Here is a 25,888-nt window from a genome sequence, read left to right as displayed (position 1 = left end):
TGCTGCCCCTAATGAGGCGTTGGAGCACAAATGAAACAAATGCATTCAGACTACTTACTCCACCAGAGACAGCGACCTAAAACCAACAGCTTAGACCCCTAGGACATCCTGAAACAATGCCTCCATTTGTTTAGTCAGGAACAAATTCCTACAAGTGTGAAACATGTAAAAAGTCAAGGTTTGTGGCATGACTTTGACTGAAGCTTTGATCTTATGAGTCTTGGTGTACAATTCAAAGCCAAATCCTCTTCTGCTTTTTCATACTCAGAGGTCACATACCTTACATCAAGCTGCATGGTTTATTTTATTCTGAGCCTTGTTAACGAGGGATACACAAGAAGAAAATAATTTATGTACTCAGTAAATTGCTGATATCACTCTCCACAGAGTTACTCATCTGAAGTAAGGAAACAAGGAACCAAAAGAATCTTTATCCTCTCAAATCCACAAAAAGTGAAACACAAAATGTTAACTTTTTTAATGCAGCTTCTCTCCTGTGAGGGAGAGAGCGCTCAGGGAGTGGAGTTCTTTCCCGTAAAAAAGTGGGCGAGGGAGTGTGTTCTAAGCTCTTTTTTCTTAAGGAGTCCACCGCAAATTGCTGCCAGATATCATGGCTGTGGCTTACCAATGCTGCCTAGTCTTCATTCCTCGTCATAGCTATTTTGTTTATCTCTTTATACTTCTTGTCATGTTATCGCACTCTTGCAGATTCTTTTTCTTCTTTGCTTTCTTCCTTTGTCATTGTTTTCCTATCCTTCTCGTCAAACATTTTCCCCTTTTCTACCTTTCTATATCTTGTTCTGGGTCAAAGCCTGTGATGAAAAATAAGGTCAAGCCCCAAAAATTAGAGCTCTAAGCACACCACCTGCACAAATGAAACATGGTTTTCCCTAAGGCAGAGAATATCTGGTAGTAATTCTATTAGGTGCATGTTGCAGCCCTAGATCGAGATAACAAGAATGGTCTAGCAATACCTTGTTGGCACAAATGTTTGTAGAGTGGTATTTTTAGAGTACACACACACACATATATATATATATATATATATATATATATATATATATATATATATATACACATACCTACCTACCTAGTGGCAGTTGCCACTAGGTAGTTATAGTTAGAACATAGTTTCTATAGAAAGAGAGTTTTTTTCTTTTGCTTATAACTTTGACACAGTTTGATGAATCTTCACAACATTTTCCAAGAAAATACGATGCTCACTTCAGCTGCTATATGGAACATTTCGGGGTGATCCATCAAGCTGGGAGAATGGGCAGAGAAAAAGGGAGGTATCAAAACGCATTTTCCCCATTCATTTTTCCATTGAGAGTTTTAACAGTGATAGGGCCAAAACTACTGGATGGCATTACACCAAATTTGGCAGAAAGGTATCTCTTGGTCCAGAAGTATTCGCATCCCCTCCCGATCTCATGCTGAGATCTGATTGGCTGACAACACTTCAACAAGGAAGTGTTGGCAGCCATGTTAGGACTTGGCTTGAGCCAAGTACCAATAAAAGGTTAAAAAAAAAAGAAAGGGCCGTGGTATGGACACCTTGACCCTTAGTTCTGGTGGTGGGGTCCCAGCGGGACCCCTCAGGGCTTAAAAGCATATTTTTTTGTAAATGTTGCAGAGGAACTGGACGGTGTCACAAATCTGTGGCAAAAACCTTTCTTAAAAAAATGAAGCGCGCACTTTGTTATTGAGAAGCCCTCGGGTGGGCCAAGTCCCGGGGCATCTATATTTTAATGCGGGGGGTTGCATGACCCCTTCCCTCTGCCATGGGACTGCCACCACTCCGAGGCTTACAACTAATATGGGGGGGCGTGTGGCCCAACTGCTGCCCCGGGTGCCACCATCTCCCCAGGACTTATAAATGATATAATGCTTGGGGGCAAGTGGCCCCCTGCTGCCCTGGGACTACCACCTCCCCTGGGCACTGAATTCATTTGGTGTGGGGGGGCACGCAGACCCCCCCCTTCCCTGTCCCCCCCTGTGGCCCCGGGAACCGAACCACCTCCCCGGGGCAAATCCTAAAAAAAAAAAGAAAGGGGGGTCAAGGAGCCGCTGATGACCCTGGGGACAGCCACCCAACAGGGCCAGCTGTTTGCGGTAGCTTGGCTGCAGCTTTGACAGCTGCAGCCAAGTCACAGCAAACAAAGTCCACTGAATTTTTATCTGTCTTCCCTGCACACATATATGCTCTAGCAAGCAGGAAGCTACTTGTTGGAGCAATGGCTGCTCACGCAGGAGGTGGCTGGGACGGCAGGGGGAGGCCTTGAGGCTCCTCCTGTGGTCCTAGATAGCCCGTAAAGGGTGATTTTCTTTTTTTTTAAATCAACAGTGACCACAGGGGAAACCTTGAGGCTCCCCCGTAGTCACAGATAGCCTGTAAAGGACAAAAGGTGTATCTGTAGTCATTTCCGTCCTTTAATTTCTTTTCAACTGCAAATGTTTAAGGCTCATACTGAAATGTGCTCTTGCAATTTTTAATTGACAAATACATTTTTCTTTTCAATTTATGCAAAAATATCTAATTCTAAGTATATCATACATCAAAGCCTAAAACGCTTTCTATCTCTCTTCCTCTAACTCTCCTTTTCTCTCTCTCTTGTCTCTTTCAATCTCTTTCTCCCACCCTCTCAGACCCTTATACAGCCACTCACACACCCACTCAGATACTCACACATGCACTCACAGACCCACCCAGCCCCTTGTGCACCCACTCACAGCCCCACTCAGCCCTTTGGCCCTGTGTGGCAGGGGTTGACCACAGCCTGTCTCTCTGGTTGTGAGAATAGGTGTGAGAGGGTGTATCTGGGGATGAAAGTGGCTGTAAGAGTGGCTGTCTGGGTGTGAGAATGTGTACATCAGTCTGTTAGTGAGTGCATCAGTGTGTGCGTGGGTCTGTGAGTGGGTGTGTGAGAGTCTGACTGGGGCTGTGAGTGGGTGCCCGAGTGTTTGAGTGGGTCTGTGAGTAGATGCGTGAGAGTTTGAGTGGGTGTGTAAGTGTCTGAGTGGGTATGTGAGAGGGAGAAAGATTGAAAGAGTGAGAGGGAGAGAGACAGAGTTTTTAAGCTTTGATATATGATATACTTAGAATGAGATATTTCTGGACCAATTGAAAACAAAATTGCATTTGTCATTTAAAAGAGTAAGATCACCTTTCAGATTTGAACGCTCAATGTGAAGGTCTGTGACCTTCACATTGAGCTAATAATTTTTTTCTCTTTCATTTTTTTAGCCCCTTATGGGCTATTTGGGAACTCAGGGAACCTTCAATGATTTCCCTGCAGTCCCTACATATATTTAAAAAAAGAAAAAAAATGTAATTGCAAAACAAGCCCCTTAAATGTTATCTGGGACTGCGGGGGAAGCCTCAGGGCCTCCCCCACGGTCCCATTGCTTCAGCAACCAAGAAGCTATTTTAAGTAGCAGCTCTGTGGTTGCTGAAGGAAACCTTCCATCTCTGTTTTTGTTCTCAAAATCCACCAGGGGAAAAAGGCTGAATGCTGTAGCAGGCAGGACTCCTTAAGGCTGCGTAACTTTCCTGTAAGGTCCCACTGAACCAATTTTCAGTGCTGCAAAAAGCTCTGAGGGGAACATGGCTTTCTTGCGTGCCTGGGATGTGCCCTCCCTGGGTAAGCATCATCTCATTTATCCTGAGCCTCCAGTGGTGGAAAAAAGTCCTGCTTTCTCCAAGTGCGGGAAAAGTTTCACCTGCCTAGCTACTCCTGTGGCTGTAAGGTTCCCAGGGCTGGCTTCCAGGTACCAGTTCCCCACCCAGGGTTCCTTCAGAGTTGTGTTCTGTGCTCAGCTGGTTTTTACTGAAGTCAGGAGTTCTTCTGTTGTTTGTTTCTCTGGAGCCGGCAGACAGGAGATCAGTTACCTGGCATCTGGAGAGCAGTTCCAGTCCCATATCTTCTTTCTTCCAGCTTTTAGGCAAAGATCTTTTGTTTCTTTTTGTTTTCTTCCCAGGTCCAGGAATATTCTGAGGAGGGGTTTTTAGGTGCTAGTATTATCCAGCACACTAGCCAGTGATTGGAGAGTTTCTTCTGCCTACTCTCTCAGACTACTCATACCTCTTTTTTCCACACATTCTCTTGTGATGATGAACATGATGTGTGATGTAGTATGTGCAGTCATAGGCAATACCTGACAGGGGCACAAGTTAAAGTTAGCTCAGTAAAGTATTACTGGTGAATTTAAGTGTTTTTTTTTTTAGAACAATAGTTATTATATTATTAGAAGGCCTAAACATGACCACTTTAACACTTGTTTTTTTCAGTGAATTTCCAGGGTTTTAATGAGAAATAAAATTATTTGCTTTTTTCAGTGAATTTCTAGGTTTCTTTCATCAAAAGTAAAATCTTATTACCATACCTAACTATAACGTCACTTTGGAGCAGGACCTTGCACGATAGTCGAGTGGACGTGCGGTTAGCGTGCTCCACTGCCCCTTGTTACAATGCCCTGCCTAATCAATGCCTATATTTGCAGCCAAAAGCCACTCAGTGTCCTGTTATACAACACAATCTCTCCTGGTGCTGCCGGAATCCGGTCTGTTCTTGCCAGTTATGGAGGGCATAGCTGCTTGGTGCGGCCTACCTGAGACTGCTACCGATGGGAGGGGACTGTGACCAGAATCGCTTCCCCATGACTTGCCCTCGAACAGCTGTGTTACGGTCAGAAGCCAGAGAGAAGGGCACCTCCCGCCTTGTTGGCAGGGAGAGACGTGCAGCGTGGAAGCACAAGAGGCTACACGTGGGTTTTTCAGGATTGGAAAGAGATATAAATGAACCCCGGCTTACAGTAACCTGAGAAGTCATGAGCCTGGAGTGCTGCTGTGCTTGACAGCAAACAAACTGCCCCACAAAAGGGAGAGACACAGGCAACAGACTGTGAACTTGTTGCTGAGCCAGTGATTGGATTGGCCAGGGAGCGGCCATGTAGCAGACCGAAAAAGGACTGAAGAGAGTGGGGTGTACAGCACAGTTCTTCACTGTTACTTCTTCTCCCAGCCTGCTTGCAGCACTGCAGATTGAGGGTGCTGGCCACTGGGGACCACCAGACCAGGGCTTTGCCTTGTGTCCAGGACCCTGAGGAGGGCTGTAAAGAACTGGAGAGAGAGGATCTGTCCAGGCTTCTGGGGATTGCCTGTGTGAGCAGGAACTACATGTACTAGTCTGACAGTCAAAAAGACACCTGGACTGGGAGAGACCTGACCCACGAGGGCACTTCTGAAACCTTTTCCTTTGCACCCCAGCCCAAGAACTCAACAGCTTGAAGGAACTAGTGGCCATTGCAGGGGACACTGAACTGTTGCAAAGCTACCTGCAGGGGCAGCATTCTCTGCCATGGGTAAAGATAAATGCCCCAGGACCCAACCGGACAAGACTATCACACAATACACAACCTCACAGGGCCTGCCTCATGGACTACTAAACAAACAGGCTCCAGGACAATTGAGACAGAGGATGAGCCATTGAGGGCTGCAATTCTGGTTGCTACACATGGCTTTCACACAGACCTAGAAGGAAAGAAAGAGGCAGCCTCTTTTGAGGTTGATCTGCGGCACACTGATATACGTAAAGTGGCAGACAGATCGCAACAGCGGAACATGCAATCACTGATCTGAGTGCTGCGGTAACAATGCTCAGTGAGCAAGTGAACAGATTAACAGCAGCAACCAAAATCTTGGAAAGTCGAGAATGCAGAGGTACCTCACAAAGGAATAATCTGCACCTCATAGGCTTCCCAGAAAGCATAGAGCGGACTCAATGGAACACTTTTGAAGGACTGTTTATGTGAGTGCTGAAGGCGAAGGGACTCCCAAACATGTTCACGATGTAGAGGGCACACAAGTCCTTGACTGCACAACTGGCACCAGGAGCCCCCCGTCCCAAGACCACTGATAGCTCGGATCTTTAATTAGAAAGAGATTTTATCCTACAGGCACCCCGAAAGACGTGGATGAGCACTATGAGATGCACAGAATAGTCTTATATATATTGACTAACCCAACCTTCATCTTCTCAAGCATCGTGATGTGTCGTCCCCCAGGGACTGTTTCACAGTTTACCTAAGTGTCACCAGATATAGTTGTAGAATGTAGTTTTCAAAAAGTGAACTTGACCTTGTTAGGGGACTTACATTTGCACATGGAGGATAATGGATATGAAATTGTTAAAGTGCTAGCCCAAGTTTTAGATGCATTATAAATAAGGCAAATTGTCAGGGCACCAACACTCAATCAAGGGCATCTTCTAGACCCTGTTTTTACTAATATCACTAATCTGGTTACAGATGACACAATCCTAATATTAAGGTCAGACCACCACATAGTCCCTCCTGGCTTTAAGTCTCTAAAATTACAGTCAAGAAGAATCCCCCCACCAAAGATCCAGGCGGACTTGGTCCAATTGTGATGACAGGGAATGGCTGGGCACACTCATTGAATTTGTTGCCAGTTTTAGTGGTGATACAATGGAAAGGTGAAACATATTCAAGAGATAGCTAAACAACTCTTTAAACCCTCTTGTCCCCTGCACACCTCTCAACTCCAATCAGACAAAAGGGATGGGTTCATGATACACTCCAGAGTTGACTAGACTATAAAGAGAAGCTAAATAAAGGGAAAGAGAATGGAGAAAATCATACGATGACAAGGAATGACAGCTATAGAATAGCCATAAAAAACTCTAAGCGAGCCATAAGACAGGCTAGAATTGCACGTTTTAAGGAAAAAAATAGAGAATGCCTCCAATCCATCTAACGAACGGTTTAAAACGGTAAATAGCCTTAAGAAATCACTCTCAAGCTCCACAGGACCTCCACCTTTAGAAGAAGGTTGCAATATGTGTGCCAATTTCTTTTTCAATAAAGTCAATACAATTCTCAGCCTCCTGCCTACAATCATCAAGACTAATGAAATCCCCATGGCAAGGGCATGGACAGGACCCAATTTGACTTTGTTAACTACATTCAGTCTCGAAATTATGGAGTCAACCTTAAAATGTAAAAAATCAGGTTTGCTCCTTGATCTGGCTTCTCCCGACATCCTAGGAAAGGGTGGCAACACCCTCCTGCCCATTCTCATGGACATTCACAATCACTCCATGGCAAGTGGTAAGATTTCCCCAGCATGGAATATGTTAGAGTAAAACCAGTAGTAAAAAACTCACAGCCAATCCTTTCTAGACAGAGACCTATTTCCCGACTACCGGTAGCAAGCACCTTATTGGGAAAACATGGCAATAAACACCTCTCTGGCTTCCTGGAAAACATGGTATTCTCCACCCTACATCTACAGGCTTAGGACCGGGCAGTAGCAGATAGGCCACCCTGCTAGTAGCCACGAGGAACTTCAATCATCAAGTGGTTCGTAACAACTGCTGGAGCATTTTCACCCTTCACAGGAATCAATGCTGAACTTCAAGTCGATGGATCTTTGCACCCTGCAAAAGGATGTGGTAGAACCATACAACTCCATTTCAATACAAACTAAGTCAAACAGCATGACCAATTTGGCCATACAAGGAAAACTCCAATCAGGAATAAAATTGAAGGGGTTTATTACAAACTCAAGCTCAAAGTCATTAAGACAACTCGCAAGACAAAATTATAAAGATACAGTATCACCCAGGGTTGCCCAAAGAGACTAAATAAGTTCAGGCAAACTAACATTGATAAAACTGAGCATTCAATAAGAAGAGTAGAAAGCATTAACAAGATTATCTGAGGTACAGAAATCAAGCATTGCTCATGTTTGGCAAGCATCAGTCAATTTCAAATCAGCAGTTCTAACTTAGCTCAGCACAGGGAAAACCCTACTATTGGCCAGATTGAGGAATAACACATGCGGGGTGGAACACACGCGGGCAAAAAACAAAAAGGAAAAATAGGACACATTTGTTTTAGAAAAGGGTAAATCTCAGGCAACAGTATCAACTAACCCTCACAATCTGGGTTCCGCAAGAACCACAGCACAGAAACCGCCCTCATCGCATGCACTGACGACATCAGGACCAAAGTCGACAAAGGCGAGGCCGTTGCACTCATCCTCCTAGACCTCTCCGCAGCTTTTGACACCGTCTGCCACCACACACTCCGCACACGCCTCTACAACATATAAATCCGCCACAAAGCCTTAGACTGGCTCTCCTCCTTCCTCACCGACCGAACCCAGAGAGTCCGCCTCCCTCCCTTCCACTCCAACACTACCAAGATCACCTGCAGAGTCCCCCAAGGGTCCTCTCTCAGCCCCACACTCTTCAACATCTACATGATCCCCCTAGCCAACATTCTCCGAGCACACGGAATCACCATCCTCTCATATGCATATGACACCCAACTCATCCTCTCCCTCACCCGCAACCCCACCACCACCAAAACCAACCTACATGCCGCTCTCCTAGACACCGCCAACTGGATGACCACTACCCATCTCAAGCTCAACTCAAACAAAACCAAAGTCATCATCTTCGGCCCCAACAAAACCACATGGGACGCCTCCTGGTGGCCCACTGCCCTAGGCCCCGCACCCACCCCCGCAACCCACGCACGTAACCTCGGCATCATCCTCGACCCGCCCTTTCCATGACACAGCAAATCAATGCTCTAACCTCCTCCTGCTTCCACACACTCTGCACCCTAAAAAAATCCTTCAAATGGATCCCCCCAGAGACCAGAAAGACAGACACCCACGCACTCATCAGCAGCAGACTGGACTATGGCAACGCCCTCTACGCCGGCACCACACTCAAACTCAAACGCAAACTCCAAAGAATCCAGAACACAGCCGCACGCCTCGTCCTCGGCCTCCCCCGACACGAACGAATCTCACCACACCTCAAATCCCTACACTGGCTCCCCATAGACAAAAGAATCACATTCAAGATCCTCATCCAAGCACACAAATCCCTCCACAACACTGGCCCAACCTACCTCAATGAAAGAGTAAACTACCATACCCCCACACGCAACCTCCGATCAGCCAACCTCACCCTAGCCACAGTCCCCTGCATCCTGCACACCACCACAGGAGGCAGGTCTTTCTCCTACCTCGCCCCCAAAACCTGGAACTCCCTCCCCACCAACCTTAGCAAAACCAAAGACCTACTAGTCTTCAGAAGCAACCTCAAGACTTGGCTGTTCGACCAGTGACCTTCCCCGGCCCGCCCCCACCTCAGCCCCCCTCCCCCCGCACCTTGAGACCCTCACGGGTGAGTAGCGCGCTCTACAAATTTCTTTGATTGATTGATTGATTGAACCAAGGTGGGCAAAAGGGAAAACGTCAGCATGTTTGACGCTCAATCAAGAGTCTTCTGCAAAAATTTATGGAAAAATCTCCAAGTCTCAGTGGGGCATCTCAAAGGGGCAAACAGAGAGGAAGATACCTCTCCAAGGGGCTCAGTATGCAGGATTCTTCATGTGCAAGAGTTCTGGGAAATCTGAAGATCTTCTGACCAAGGGAGAATCTGACCAAAGTCCAACTAGTCATCAACATATCAAAGTTCATGCAACAATCTGATTCGCTCTGAGAGAAAGTCCATATTATGTTGTAGGGGCATCATACAATAGCAATCGATCACACAGCTTCAAGTTGTAACATTGGTACATCTTCCCAGGTCTGTCATGGAAACTTCATCCATCCATGTAGCTCCACATGAGATTGAAACATCTGTATATAATACAAGTCCACGGTCCAGGATGTTCTACATTCAAGGACACTGTTTCACTTCTCTCTGAGTCTAAAGCAATAGGGCAGTGGTTCCCAAACTTTTTCGATCCCCTGCTCCTTTAACCTATTGGCCGTGTTGGCCACGGCTCCCCATTATGTTACTTTTTTTTGGCGGGTGGGGGAACGTAATCCCAGCCTGTACCTGTACCTACACTATTTACAGTTTGTCTTCTTTATTCTCTCCTTCAGGTTGCTGAAAACCATTTATTGGAAACTATTTTTTTTCTTTTGTCATAGGGATATTATTAATGGTACTTTGGCGCCCTCCGCTGGTCACAATAATTAATGCAGGGGGTTTTGTTTCCAATACCACGATGAAAAGCTATCGATTCAAAGCACCTCCAAGTGGTTTCCAGACTGTGTGCGGCGCCCCTGGCTAGTTTTGACGGCGCACCAGGGAGCCGCGGCGCACAGTTTGGGAACCACTGCAATAGGGGTCTATTACCAAAGCTTATCTTCTCATGGGAACAAAGTCTGAAATGAAAATGAATCATCATTTTTTGCTCAGTCACGAAATACAGGCCTAGCAGGCCTCAATTAGGTGAATGCAACTTTATTAAAACAATACATTTGATTAATACTTTTTAAATACCACATTTTAACATGCAAAGTTATAAATTCTGCATTAATAATTCTTCATTATTATCCATGTTACAGTCACTTTATATGAAGAGTCTTAATAGATTTCAGTCAATGTAATGCAGAACTGCATTTCTTTATTTATGCACACATATTTAAATCATTATTCATTAGAAATTCAATATTGTTCCAATTCACAATGAGAGTTTAAATTCTAGCATAATATCAATTATAACTTTCAAACTTTTGGTTTTCCTAAATACCACAAGGGCTTCTAACTTTAGTCTAAATGAATGCACATTTAAAAATGATTTCTCTGTACATCTTTCTACAATCAACTATTAGTACTTTGGTTAACATGACATATAGGTGACTTCTGGACATAAGGGACAGCACCAAAAATTCAGCTACATCACAGCCTCTCAAGATGGATGGAATTGTTATGGCAATGCTCCTATACAGTTATCCTAGGGTAAGCGTCAGGAATGGATAGATACTGTCTGCAGATTGGGCGATGAAGCACAGCACCAGACAGAGTTGTCCTCTCTCACTACTACTCCTTGCCTTAGTGCTGTAGCCGCTGGCCATTAGTCTCCAGAAAGAGCTTGCCAATCTGGGTATTGAGATTGTTGACTCCATTCATCTGCTCACCCTATATGCAGAGGATGCACTGTCTCAATTGAAGAGGCCAGGGACCTCTGTTCCACGCTTGCTGGATAGTTTGGGACTCTGGGAGCATGCCCTGTCTGGACTGTATAACTTAGGTCCTAGCTGGGAGATGGACAAGTTCCGTACCCGAACATAATGGTAGCCTCAACAGCAGAGGGACAATATCAACATAATATAGTTAGGATGGTACAGGGCCTAAATCATCCATAAGGTTTTGGAACACACTATTGCTCTCCATTGCAGGGAGAATCGCTAAGATTGTATTTCTGTTCATATGCTTTAACGTAGTCCAGGACTCACTGAGATCCCGTCTTCATGACACCTTTAACATACTAAAAAGACTGCTGACTTCCCTGGTGTAGTGTTTGAAATGCTCAAATTGGACCAGGATGGAGGCATGGAACTACCCAATATAGAACTACAATTATCCAGCAAAACTGCAGCGTGCAGCTCAATGGGTGATGGAAGGGAACAATTGGTAAAAACAACTGTTCAGTGGTACTTGCAGTGACACTTCCCTAAAGGAACTGCTTATGAGGGGGCTCAAGAGTTCCTAGGGATTACTGTAACCTGGTGCGCCAGAATGCATAATATGAAAGAAATCACTCAGGAGACCCATCCTTTGCAAAAGAATTGGACCTGTGAATATTACAGCTGTCCAAACATATTCAAGCAGACATGTCCATCACTAGATGGTAGGAAGTTGTAGGACACTGGGGAACCAGTATCCTGGGTAGCAGTTCATATTGTTCACAGATAGCTGTGAAACATTATCGATACCGACTGGTCAGTTATTACAATATGATAAAATGGACGTGACAGCTAGAGAAATATGGACACAATTTCTGGACACCCCACCAGGGGGAGAACCAGCAGACATTGCTGACAGTGGGCAACCCTTGACACTTTATGTCCATAGTTTAAAATGCACTGAAACGAGGAAGAGTTACGAAAATCAATAAAGTTAGACCTGCATGAAATTACAAACTGGAGGATGAGGCTCAGGGGTCTGTGAGTGCAGAAGGATAGCCCTGGGTGGAGAGACAGGGGAAAGGGACACCAGGAAGAATGTTGGTGGATATGGAGATGCTGGTAAAAGTCCATAAATAATGGAAATAGCTGAGCTACATTCACAACTTTACAATGGGGGAGTGGATTTCAACATCCTAAACTAGAAGCTGGATATGTTCATAGATAGATCTAGGCACTCCCTCGACAGCCCTCAATGGCTGAAAGTAATTGCTGGCTCCTGCTGGCATCCAGAATAAGTGCTGGCAAGGGAGGCAACGGGGTCTTGAGGGCTTTGGGCCTCTACCAACAGCCACCAAAGTTTGGCAAATTTGTTGGGTTCCCCAGGTGGAACCAAGGCACCCAACTTAAAAAACAAAAATAACTAGCTGGAATATGAAATGAGCGTAGTAGCCGCTCATTTCATAATCACTGCTCCTTCTGGGGATAGCCCCATAGCTCCATGCAGCGGCTTTTTTATAGGGATCTTAGGATCCTAATGGTGCTCTTAGGAGGGGAAAGGGCACAGCTAAGCAAACAAAGGTTGTGGGGTGCTCCAGGGACAGCAGCAGCCTTCCTAGAAACATATAAAAGAACACTTAGCAGTAAGGTTCTTGGGTTATTGAATACAAGCCCTCATCATTTTATAAAGTGCTCCTAGCTGAAGCTGTATGCTGTTCAGCTGAAGCGTGGGGCCCGTTGTGACTGGTCTTGTGGATACATTTTATGGTTGTATGGTGTTAAAAATTGACTCAAACACATGTTGAAGTTTGTTTTCAATAAAAAAGTAACTATAACTCTTATGACCGCACATATTACATCATTCATGAAATATTCTATGATATCATTGATAGCATCACTTATGATGTAAAAAATTACATCATTGATGAAAACACTGTGCATGGCGAGGGTGCGGGTTACAGGTATTTCAACTAACTGCAAAATGTATTTAGGTGGCTTTCAGAGTTTAAAATATTATGTTTTATCTGCCACTTTCCCTAGTTATAACAACACATTAACATTTGTTTTATTCAGTGAATATATACACACACTCCCACACTTGACTTGAGTCACTGGTGAATGCGAGTAGCAGAAAGGGGCATCCACCTAAAGGTTGGGATTGTGTCACTACCTATGCAAGGTTGACATTTAGGGCAGTCTAGGACGTGTGTGTACATCTATATTACAGCATCTTGTCCCAGTGTTCCACCATCGAGAGCTGCAAGGAATGCATATGGATTACAGCAACCTCAATTAGTGCCTTGTGGGGGATAATCAGATTCATCCCTTCCTATAATTGTGTTTGAGCTAACAGTGGTGAGAGAGTGGTGATGTTTCCTGTTCATGGCCCTCTTCGATGCATGGAGGCTACGTATCAACCACTCTCCTTGGTACTACCAGCTGCCAATGTCCCTGTGGATATGTGCCTTACAACAGAGTATATTTATGTTGGTCTCCCACCAGTGTGTGATCTATACACTAGAACAGAAAGCCTGAGCAGGTGTGTCAACTTTCCACAGAAGTTAGAAATTCTTTACAAACTACTATTTTCAAGGCCTGGACTCATTCACCCATAGACTCTTTTCCCACTTGCCTGAATATCAAATGGGTCTAAATTTGCCTCTTGGAGGGATCACCTGCTCAGTGAGTGTTTTTTTCCATTCACCTGGCTAAGACAGTGTGGAGGTGGACACTTTCAAAACACACCTTGCAGGTTTAAGTAACAGGCTTATGTAGAACAACAAACACTTTAAAGATCCTGTAACAGGACTAATTAATATGTTTTTTATAGTACAATCTCACCCTGAATGTCGGGATATAAACCTTGTCCTGGTGTTGCTAATTCTAAAACCTTTTGAGGCAATGACATCCTGTGTACCTGAGCAACCCCACATGCACACTACCGATACTAAATGCATGGTGCTTCTTCCAGGATGTTCTCTGCAACCTGTTAACCTGTCTAAGAATCTAATGCTCCCTTTCTTTTACTTACTAGCTGTGGAATATATCCACAAGTAGAGAATGAGGAGGAGCCACATTGGAGGAAATGGATACAGAGAACGTTATACTTTATAGTGTCTCGGTCACTCTAGTCCATAGCCTCATTTCCATTATCACTGTGCCATCAATTGGCCAAAACAAACATTTGCTCCTTTTTTGAAGATGGCAATTGGTGAGGAGGCATTTAGGAGCAGGGATGTGGGCAGGCCTCGTTTCATGCATGCACACATAAATAATTGACATATACAGTTCTGAAATCAAAACCTTTAGAAGCAGCTTCTGAGTCCCCCAATTAGGTGGCCGAGTGTCCACAAGTTAAGAACAGGAAAGAGGGTACAGTTTAACAGTAACAGAGCCACCACAAAGGCAACTTTATTCGTATTGTCTGTTTTATTTATCTGCTTTTTGCTTGTTTTTTAGGTTATATATCTGAACTCCTATCCATTTTCTTACTGTTTCAGGTATACTTCTTCCACCCTTTGCTCCTGATTCTCGAACAGTTTATGCTAAAGATATACAGGATGTTGGTGCCTTTTCTACAGTGAAAGGTATCGTTCTTGACGATTCGGATAATGAATTTTTCGATGAGTTTGCTTCGGGCAATATCCCTATACCATGGCAAGAAGAAATGATTGAAACTGGTATTTTTGGGGAACTGAACAGCCAGTCAAACGACAAGAGAAGAAATTCCATGATGGAAGACTCATCCAAGTCTGGAGTATGTCGAGTAGCTTAAAAAAAAACTATGAGACACTTAGCACCTTAGTTGTAGGAGATCACCATTGGGAGTAAGAATGGTTGGTTGATTTGTGTTATAAATCATATGTCCTTATGGCATCATAAAAAAGAAAGTGTGTTCAGCACACAGCAGCCGCGCTATTGAACCAGTGATCTCAATCATGATGTTGATCACTTTGCCCGGACTTATTTATTACTTAGGGATTTCGATGATAGTACAAGGACAGAATTCTGTGGCATGTCAAAATTTCAAGAGCTCCCAGTCCAAGAAGCTCTACTGTACTTTCACCTGATTAGGAGAAACACATGGAGAAGACACCACATGAACACCCGCCTCAAGGAGAGTAAGAAGCAAACAATGAAATTGTATTTAGGACTTAAAATTTTGAAATTTTTATTATAATAATAACCTATTGTTTTGTAGCAATTGTGTGCTTGTTTTTTGCATTATGAAACATCTATTGTACAGAAAAGCAATACTTTAGTGAATTAACATGATGTAGGTGAGCAAATAGGCCCGCAGATGGGCAAGGCAACTTAAAACAACAGAACTCTTCAGATTTCCGTTTGCTTTACACGTATGCTTATACAGATATCAGCACTGACAAATATACAAGTCATCAATATAGACAAGGAGGTTTAGCGGCAGTATCAAAACAAAATGTAAAAAATGTTAAAACAAGATCTCAAGGGAAGAGGAGTTAACTGCAGTATTGAACTGGACATGGTTCAAGTATGGTGTGTCCACTTTGACTATTATGAAGCAAACCTTGCTGCAGAAATACTTTGAAGAGTTAATTTATTTTGTTGGGTGTGTCTAGTAATTGCATTTGCCATTGTATTGCATTCTATTGTATTCTATTGTAATTCCGTATTTATATAGTGCATCATACCATGCCAATGCCACAAAATACTTTGGTGGTGCTGATAGTAATTCAGTTTGCTGTGTGGTCTGTGGGAATAATTTGGAACGGTGACGGATTTTTCTAGATTTGCTCCAAATATGTGACGGTAAACATGAAGCTGCACTTCAGCACCAGATGTGAACAAGTGTGAGAATAAGTGCAGTCTAGCAAGATGTTACATACAGTTTTTTTGGTCATTGTCTTTTTTTGAGAGTCTCATGCGACTTAGATTGATATCTTTAATAGATTCACGTTTGAATTATTCCCCATCATCAGACTGAGAATGCCCAGGAGTTTAGAATAGCAGTAAATAATGCTAAAATGGCCACTGGTCCAATAACAGTTTTTTTAGTAGCATATTCACCTCATCTCAACTTTTTTTCATAATCATTTGACAGAAAAATAATTGACCAGAAGTGTGTACCTAAAAATGGCAGGTAGATAGACTTTGACAGACTTGAGCTGGAGGCCAGATTCTTTGAGATGTGACAAACATGTTCCTACCATGAGTGCATTAGGGCCTTTATCTGCGCACCAAACACTTAGGGCCTGATTTTGGGTTTGGTTGATGGGTTACTCCATCACGAATGTGACGGACATCCCGTACATCGTGTTACAATTTCCATAGGATATAATGGTATCGTAACCCCATCAACCAAACTCAAATCAGGCCCAGAATCTTTTTCACGTAGCAATATATACCTTGGAGGCGGATGTTGAACATGCTTGCATCAAAAGATCCCTGCTGTTTTCTGGGATGTCGAAATGACCAAGCACTAGATGATCAAAGGCGAGGCTGAGAGGGTCAGGTAATTCGGAACGTGATGTAGAATCTGCCCCCTTACTTGCAATGGAGTTCCAGATGGAGTTTGAGTGTTATAGTCAAAGAGTTTGAGAACTGTAGATGTTTGGCATCGTAGAAATGTCTCTGCCATGCATGGGTAATCAGTATCATCTTACATGGCTCCTTTCTAACTCTGGTGAGAATCCTCGTGGCCAAGGGAAATGGAAAAGCATCATGCAAAGATGTTAGACCAGTTCATTCCACCTCATTTCCATGTTTTTAACTCATGCTGATAAAGAGATGGCATTTCGTCTTGTACTGAGTTACAAACAGAGCTGGTCTTCCCATGACCCTATTATTTGTCACCACTGATAGTTTAAATCTTGCCTTGTAGGTCTCATTTGAAGTGTACAATGTGGATCAGGCGAATGCAGGAAGATATAAGCCCCTGGTGAAAAGTATTGCTGAAGTGGGACAATTGACAGGGCAGAAATGGAAGTAGCAAGAGCCATCTAGTTCCCCACTCCATCCAAAGAGGGCAGACTCTTTTCTTGAGAAGTGTTCACGTAGGCTCTCAGATATGTCAATGTATTTTCTGAAGATAGAGAAGATGTGGCCAGGTTTAGAGTGAGCCCCAGCTGCTGGAACAGTGCCAGGCAGGCATTCGTTTTATCTTCTGCCTCTCTCATTGTGCACCCTTTTGTAAGTCAGCCACTTAAATATGGGAAGACTTGACAGTTCATCTTAAGGAGATGTGCAGAGACTGGTGGGAGGTATTTGATGTCTCTAAGACCTAGTATTTCCTTGATCATTGTGAGGGTAGGCAGGATTACCCATTCTATCTAGGATGAGGGTTTGCAAAAATGCAGTGCCACAAGTACCTACTGTGTAGGTGCCTGTTTTGATGCCCTGAAGCATCTCCTCCTCTTGTATACTGAAGAATGTCTGACAATTAAAAAGCATATCCAGAAATGTTATCTGCACCACTGGGGGGAAAAGAAGTGTTCTTTAGCCAGTCTTCTGGAGAACTACTGTCCATGCATCCTGGAGGAAATCCAAATTGGACACACTCGGAGACACATTAATAGCAGCTGAGACATTCATTATTTCTCTCATGATTCATTTAGTAGGGTCTTGCTTGTCATATGGAAGGAGCACTAGAAGAGGGGCAATGTCACTCCTTGCCTGTTGGTTGTATAGACAGAAGATGGCAGGAGCATAGGTTGCTCTGGTGGATGCTGCAGGCATGAATATTACTTTTTTGCTCAAGGCATCAATGTGTCTGCCTTCCTGAGCTGGAGGAGTAGGAGTAGATAGGAACGGGTGCACGTTTTGCATTGGGCAGCTACCGCAATGACAGAATCTGGGAAAGAATTACCCATGAAGCAAGTATGGGAGCTTTCCGGTAAGTGACAGTTCAACTTTTGAACAATGGCCAGAACAGTGGTGGGTGTCTTCATGGGTTTGACACTCATCTGCCAAGCATAATCAAGAATAGGGATGTCCTAATCAACTTGTTTTGCTGTTCCTCGAACATATTTAGAAAACAGTTGTTCTGTTGATATCGTTGGGAGGCCAAACATTTTGCAACTCTGTGCAAGAGTCATGAAATTTGGAGTTGTCATATGGCAGTCTGTGAGCTTAAGTTGGCTGTTCATGTTCATCACTAGTAGCGTGCTCCTCCTCATGACCGGATCATTGCCATCTTCGTGTGTGTCCAGGCCCAGCTCTGTATATTGAACTACTGTCCACCCACCATATTGGGTGCTCCATTGTTGCTTTTACTTTCTGAGAGCTCAAATATGCTCTCCTGAGTAGGAGGAACCACTGTGAGTATTCATACAGTGGTTCAGTGGTAGTGGAGGTTGTTGCAATGATGGTAGAGGTCGTGACATACATATGGGCACGTCTGGCCAAGGAGGGCTGAATGACTGGAGGTCTAGGCTGTCACTGGAGAGGAGTTGGATTTTTCAATTTTGTTCACAAATTTGTCATCATTTGTTGGAAAGATACCCAATTTATATTTAGATAGAGTAAAATCTTCTCCTAGGAGGGTATCTTGTGCCATGAGGTCCATATTTATAGTAATTCAGGCAGTTGTGTCCAAGTGTTCCTGTGTCCTTTTCCCAATAACGTTCACAGATTACCATGCAGTATAGCCATAAGCAGCCTCAGGCAGCAACATTACTTATTAAATATTGTTCTTCTTGTCTAAAACACAAACTGTATTTCCTCAAAAGCCCAAGTTACATAGAGAAACGTGCTCCAGACTATCTGCTCTGCAAAGTCCTAAATGTAACCTACACAACAACAGTTTTAAAAAAACCTGGGATTTATCTAGAGTTTCTCAGACAGAATACTCCAGGAGATGTCTGCAGTATTATAAGACCCTGGATACAATGTACTTGTAAGGCAACAAAAGAACATCCACCATGTTTGCTACGGTGTATCCCGTCAGTCAAACTCAAAACAAGACCTTTAATCTTGGAGGCACATCCTTTGTTAGACAAGGTTATAGTCTCTGGAACATTTTGTGTGTATTAACACTACAAAACATGGAACAATGAGGCATTGGCTCCCAACAGTAACATAATCATACTGGTCCGGACACTGAGACTTATTCCAGTTGGTTAAATGCATAATCATAGTTCTGTTCTTTCAGCATGGTGGTGGGCCACCCATTCAGTTAATCAAATAGGCCCCCTTGCCATGTCCATCCTTAATGGGTTACACACCGCAGTCCTTCTATTACTGTAAGATACCACCTACAGCTTTTTTAGTCTGTTTTTGGTCACAACAAACTGCTGAAAAAGTCAGATTTGGCGTGGGCTTTCTTTCTATGTAACACAGACTACAAAAAATTTGCCCAGCCTGATTCAGCAGAAGATGTTTTGCTAGTATAGTCCCAAACCTTGCCAGAGAACCTGGGGCAAAAGTATGCTGTTCAGGGCTTTGGAACAGCCAGTACATGCTCTTGTAATGGTGTACTTTTGTCACCACTCCATAGAGGCGAGTGGCCAAAATGTACAATAGTACCCCTGAACAAAAACAAAATGTCAGCCTGCTAGAGAAAAGTAACATCCCAAAACATATGGAGATTCACTCGTACGCAGTCAGTACAGTGAGTTGTCTTAATCAAGTATTATATCATGATGATGATGTGAAGACCCATTCAAAAACAGATGTTACTAGCATGTGGGGTATGTCTTGTATGAATACGTGAACTGGAAGCATGATTCAATAACTCATAATATACTATATTTCTTTTCTAAAATTGAAAGCATTTCTAATTCTTTTCTGATTTATGCCAGTGAATTGACATAGTACACAGATTTGTGTGTGCACAACTCTATGACCTGCAATATCTTACGTTTTACTGCTGTCACATTCATTCAAACATTGTTTCCCAATTATCGTGTATCACTTACAAATAGTCAGTGGATTAAAGACTGGTATAATCACTGAGCTGCGAACTGCATACTAATATGGTAGAGAGGAGTTTTTGTCTAAGATCAAATCATGAGGAAGGGAGGTAGTGGAGTGCGCTATAAGTAAAAAGGTTCACAGCACATAATCTGAAAAATCTTGACACAGTCATTGTAATGCTTTTTGAGGGAATCGATCATCAATGATGCATGTTAAGGGGATTTGAGCTCTTAGAAATGTGTACAAAAAACATGCAATAGGAACTATCACAGGACTCCTGTAAACTGTCCAACATATATTCTAGCACACACGTTTGTCAACACTTTATCAAGGAATGTTTACATTTTCCTGGAAAAAATAGGAATCAATATAGGAATCACTACAGGAAATGCAACATGTGCAACAAATGGAGGAACATTCTGGTGACATGCAAGCATACAATTCAGTGCATGCAATATTGGACCTAAAGTCAATCGCTCTAGCAAACAGGCTGTGATAGGGTTGGGCCAGTAATCTACAATACTATGTAATGACCTTGGGGTCAAATGTATGATTATGTATATGATTAGTCGCAAAAAGTAGTCACAATTATATCTTTTAGTGTGTTGGAGGAAACTATTTCTTTAACCTAATTCGTACTTGACAAAAATATATGACTTTCCTAGTAAATTCAGCTCTTGCACTGAATATACGTATTTGTAAACTCTTCATTGTAGAGCTGTTCATTGCCCTATAATAATTTCTTAGCCAATGGATAAGAAATTAATATCCTAGGATGGATATTAATTCTGCCCTACACACAGTGATCCATTTTTTGGTATATTCTAACCTTTACTTCACAATCCCTTTACGAGAACTTGCAGGCCAAACAGCCTTCAACAATATGTTTTTATTTCAAACCATTAAAGAGGGTCAAGTAATACAGGAGGGCAAGAGTACTGTAGCAACACAAAAGGATGATGGACGGAGTGTTGAAACTTTCAAACACTCACCCCCAGTCACAGATCTGGGTTTAATCCATGAGGAACAGGGTCAAGACTGATTTGCATATGGCTGGGTCCAAACTGGGGTGGCATGGTGAGCAAAAGAACGATGGATTAAACCCAGATCTGTGACTGGGGGTGAGTGTTTGCATTGTTCAGCACTCCGCCCATCATCCTTTTGTGTTACTAAAGTTGCCCTAAGTGGGAAGGGTATGCCCAGACTTGGGTCCCTTGTTCACTGTGCCACTGGACTCAAGCTAGCCTGGCTGATGAAGGGTGAAACCCTGAAACCGGTCCCAGGATGCTTGTTTCCGGTCCAGGGAGGACCTGGCTTGGCAGTTCGGGCTGAACTGTTCCCATGAGGAACAGGGTCAAGACTGATTTGCATATGGATGGGTCCAAACTGGGGTGGCATGGTGAGCAAAAGAACGATGGATTAAACCTAGATCTGTGACTGAGGGTGAGTGTTTGCATTGTTCAGCACTCCGAGGGGAATAGAATAAATGCTGATGCCCAAAGCTCTGCTCAGAAATGCGGGGCTGGCACTTTTAAAAATCAATGCAACGAATACCACGATGGCATAGTCTTGAACCAATCTAATGGCTCTTCCAACTACTATCAGACACTCCCTGCTCCTGCTTTATCTCACTCGTGCAGGTTCATGCCTTCTCCCTCTGCAATATGTTTCCCTTCCTTCTCTTCCTACTTATTTCTCCTTTGCACGTTTTCCCCTCTCTTGCTTGAGACCAAAGTCTAATGTGGAAAAACAAGTGCCGGTCTCCAGAAATGAATGCTGGTGTGCTACACTGCAACCACCTGCTCAAATTAAGCACTAAAAGGGTAAGAAGAATTCCAAAAGGGGAGTTCCTACAGTCTCCCAGGAAAATCCTTCTGAAATCTTGTTCCACAATACAAAACAAATGCTCTAAAGTGCTGATGCTTCTCCTTTGAGAGCAACATGGACAATATTGGGGCAACCTGCAGGCTTTCTCGTTGGCTGTTGGATTCACAACTGAGGAGCCCATTAGACCTGCACTATGGAGATCTACAGCCAATCAGGATGAAGCAAGAACGAGATAAAGCACAAAGTAAAGGCAGGCATAACCTCATTTATGGCATGTTAGAACACTGGTTGGCAGTGTGGAGCCAGTGACTGGTGTGAGTCAGTGGCCATACAAGGAGTTACACAATAGTGTAGAGGAGAACCTGGGGACCTAGTTCTCTGTTCACAGGCAATGTAGAAGAACTTATGCTAAAGTCTGAACTGGGACAGGTTTTCTTGTGAGGGGCAAATGATTTTCATAACTCTGTGCAATCTTACCAGTGGTTAGGTACCAGAGGCTACATTCTTTGAGAGTTGACCACGGAAAGCCTCTGAATGATGTTCAATCAAATACTGATTGTTCTGCATCATTTCAAGCATATGTAAAACATATGGGTGCAAATTTGGTGGTGTGAGGTTGGGTTACAAATGACCATGGAGAGAAATGTAAGTGCTTAAATCACATGTAAAAATCTGCTGCTTCTGCTGATCAGATGATTCATCCCGCCTTCCCCCAAAAGAAGAATACAAAACAAAGCACTTTGAGGACATAAAAAAAAGCTGTTTTGATGCCACACAGGTTTGGCATTTAAAATTTTATATAAAGGTTTTCTGAAAGTGCATGGTTGGATCCCCTAACTTTTTATTTTTATTTTGAAAGACTGGTCCTCACACATAAGTGGCATGTTTATCGTTGGGCTCTACATCCCAACACTGCTTCTGTTGGGATGGACTTGTCAACTCCAGCTGGGAGCACTTAATATGTTGTTTACTTTCTTCATGCAGGATCTAGAGTGATTTTTTGGGAGTAAAATTGCCTTGGAAATAATCAGTCTATAATTTATTGCATTCTGGTTTTCTGAGGATAGGATTAAAAACTGTGCATGCGAATGGAGAGGGAAACTATTTTATTAACCCACTGTCCTATTTAGTCAATAAGTTTCAGCCTTTCTTGATGCCTAAAGGGTCACAAGACTTTCATCAGCACTGTATGATCTCTAGTAGTTTATGTGCCGCTATCATTGTGTTTTTATTTCAAGTCAACACACATAATACAAATATCGATATAAATAAAACAAACGGAAAACATGCAAGACTCTCACCTAGTATCTGGTAGCAAGTACATGCCTATGGAGTAAGAACAAACACACTCATTAAAAATTAAGAAACGTAAATTTTACACTTTGTTTCAACATGCAAAAGTGATTTGTGTCGCAATGCAAACTTCATGACAGCACTGCACTTCAGTGAAAAGGTAGGGATAAAGAGGAGAGAATCTCTATTTTTTGCAGAAGTTAGTGACGAAGAGAGCACTCTGCTCACCATGCTACCTCATGAACCAGGGGTTTCTCTGTTTCTTGCAGCTGTTAAATCCCTTCCGTTGGGATGCCATGCACCTGTTTCTAACAAAATTTCCAATGGCTTTCTTCAGTTTGTATTTGACACCAGGTAAATCTTTTTCTTCTGAAGATGTCTTTATTGTTTAGGCCATAATGTACCACCACGCACTTTTAGACATTTCAAATATACTTTACTGCACTCTTTCATTTCTCACATTTTATTTAGATCTGTGATCAAATAGGTAAAATAAATGACAAAATGAGTGGTTTAAATAAAACGTTCAAGTTGCATGGGAGCAAAGGAGATAATTCATTCAATGTCGTAGGCCCTGCTGTTTCACTGGAAAACGTGTGAATAGTGCATAAATTGCATAATCAGCTACACCAAAATACCTGAACTCTAGTTCATCACTACAATGAATGTCTTAAGAAGCTGAATATATTCATAAACATATTCCCCAATTGTTTACCATCTCGCAATTGAACCACCATATATAAGCAGTAGTAAATCTGAAGTTTCAAGTCAGATGTTTGGCATGTTTCCAACCTGCGTCTCGACATACACGCCTAAGTGAATACAGAGGCCCGTATTTATACTCCGTTTGCGCCGAATTAGCGTCGTTTTTTTCGACGCAAATTCGGCGCAAAACTAACGCCATATTTATACTTTGGCGTTAGACGCGTCTAGCGCCAAAGTATGGGCAAATAGCGTCATTTTTTTGCGTGAACGCCTTCCTTGCGTTAATGAGATGCAAGGAAGGCGTTCCCGTCTAAAAAAATGACGGCGACGCAAATGCGTCGTATTTATACTCCCGGGCAAAAGTCACGCCCGGGAGGTGGCGGGTCAAAAAACCCCGCATTTGCGCCACTATTTAACGCCTGGGTCAGGGTAGGCGTTAAGGGGCCTGTGGGCTCAAAATGAGCCCACAGGTGCCCTCCCCTGCCCCCAGGGACCCCCCCTGCCACCCCTGCCCACCCCAGGAGGACACCCAAGGATGGAGGGACCCACCCCAGGGACATTCAGGTAAGTTCAGGTAAGTATAATTTTTTATATTTTTTAATTTTTTTTGGGTGGCATAGGGGGGCCTTATTTGTGCCCCCCTACATGCCACTATGCCCAATGACCATGCCCAGGGGACATAAGTCCCCTGGGCATGGCCATTGGGCAAGGGGGCATGACTCCTGTCTTTACTAAGACAGGAGTCATTTAAATGGCGTCTGGGCGTCGAAAATAATGGCGCAAATCGGGTTGAGGCGATTTTTTTGCCTCAACCTGACTTGCCCCATTTTAAGACGCCCTAACGCCATTTTCCCCCTACGCCGGCGCTGCCTGGTCTACGTGGTTTTTTTCCACGCACACCAGGCAGCGCCGGTCTGCTAGCGCCGGCTAACGCCATTCCATAAATACGGCGCCCGCATGGCGCTTCAGAATGGCGTTAGACGGCGCTAAATTTTTTGACGCTAAACTGCGTTAGCGCAGTTTAGCGTCAAAAAGTATAAATATGGGCCAGAATGTCAGGACGTGCAACGCAACATATTGTCTGCGAGACAACGAGCAACCCACGGCGACGCACAAGCTTTACTTGCAACTGTGCGTGTCTGCTTTCCAGCGGTGCATACGATCTTACTGTAATAACTTTGGACGCACATGCTTCAATCACGACGGCTTGTCCAACTGCATACACTAGTTCCCGATTGTGCTTCAGATCGGTTTCCAGCAATGCGCATGCTTTTGCATTATTAACTTTAACGCACATGCTCTAATCAGGACCACCAGTTCGACCACACTCACTATTTCCTGTGTGTGTGTGTGTGTGTGTATACTTTTCATCAGTGATTTGTATGCTTTACCTGCTATGGTCTGTATATTTGCTCATGCATATGCAGAGATTCGGATGTGCATCTGTCTACAGCAATGCACACGCTTTAACACTGTTTACTATTCTTGCAGACAAAATTGAAACACATTTTTTAGGCGCATTGTGACCATGTCATTTAAAACTATACATTTAATACCACCACAACCTTTTACGTCAGTTTTGGGTGATTCATCACTTAAATAGCAGTAATGGCGAGAATATGTCCTGAATTATATCTCCACATTTGACAATGAGGAGGAGTTCACCTTGGAAAAGTAAATAAAAATATGATTACATTGTTTGGGGCATGAAGAATCCAAAATGTAGTCACATAGAAAAAAATCCACTCAAGATGATGTTTTTAAAGATGCGCTAGAGGATTTAGATAAGTATTTTGCACCAACAGTTTGTGTTGGTATTGACAGATATAATGTTTTTCACAGAAAACAAGCTAAACAGGAATCTACTGAGGATTTTGTAGCAGCGATAAAAAACTAGCATTAACTTGCTGTTTCAGTTCATTACATGACAAACGCAAACAAAACCATATTGTAATGCACGCTGCAAATACTGCTATCCAGGATAGTCTTTGGGCTAAAGGGAGACCCCTTTGCAGGAGGTTATAGACATAGTTAAACATGCAGAATTAACAAGCAGATGTGCAAAAGTGGTAATGGCAAAGAATAACAAAGACTTCTCAGATGTTAAAGATCATAGGTCTAGTGATATTGTCCATAAAATTAAGCTCAATAAAAAGCAGAAAGAAGCCAACTATGGGACAGGAATGAAAGCTATCCATTCACAGACAA

The 25,888-nt window shown here is 43.2% G+C and overlaps 1 protein-coding gene across 1 annotated transcript in view; it reads left to right on the top strand.

The window, feature by feature from the left end:
- The window catches only part of GRK1 (G protein-coupled receptor kinase 1), a 423,541-nt gene extending 399,710 nt beyond the window's left edge, over positions 1 to 23,831 (top strand). The window contains 1 exon segment of the mRNA XM_069204635.1: positions 14,464 to 23,831. Within this exon segment, the coding sequence (XP_069060736.1) occupies positions 14,464 to 14,738 (275 nt within the window). The 3' untranslated portion in view covers positions 14,739 to 23,831.
- Positions 23,832 to 25,888: the final 2,057 nt, after the last annotated feature.

Source organism: Pleurodeles waltl, chromosome 8 (genome assembly GCF_031143425.1).
Source record: "Pleurodeles waltl isolate 20211129_DDA chromosome 8, aPleWal1.hap1.20221129, whole genome shotgun sequence".
NCBI classification, from domain to species: domain Eukaryota; kingdom Metazoa; phylum Chordata; class Amphibia; order Caudata; family Salamandridae; genus Pleurodeles; species Pleurodeles waltl.
This window is presented reverse-complemented; position numbering and strand designations above follow the sequence as displayed.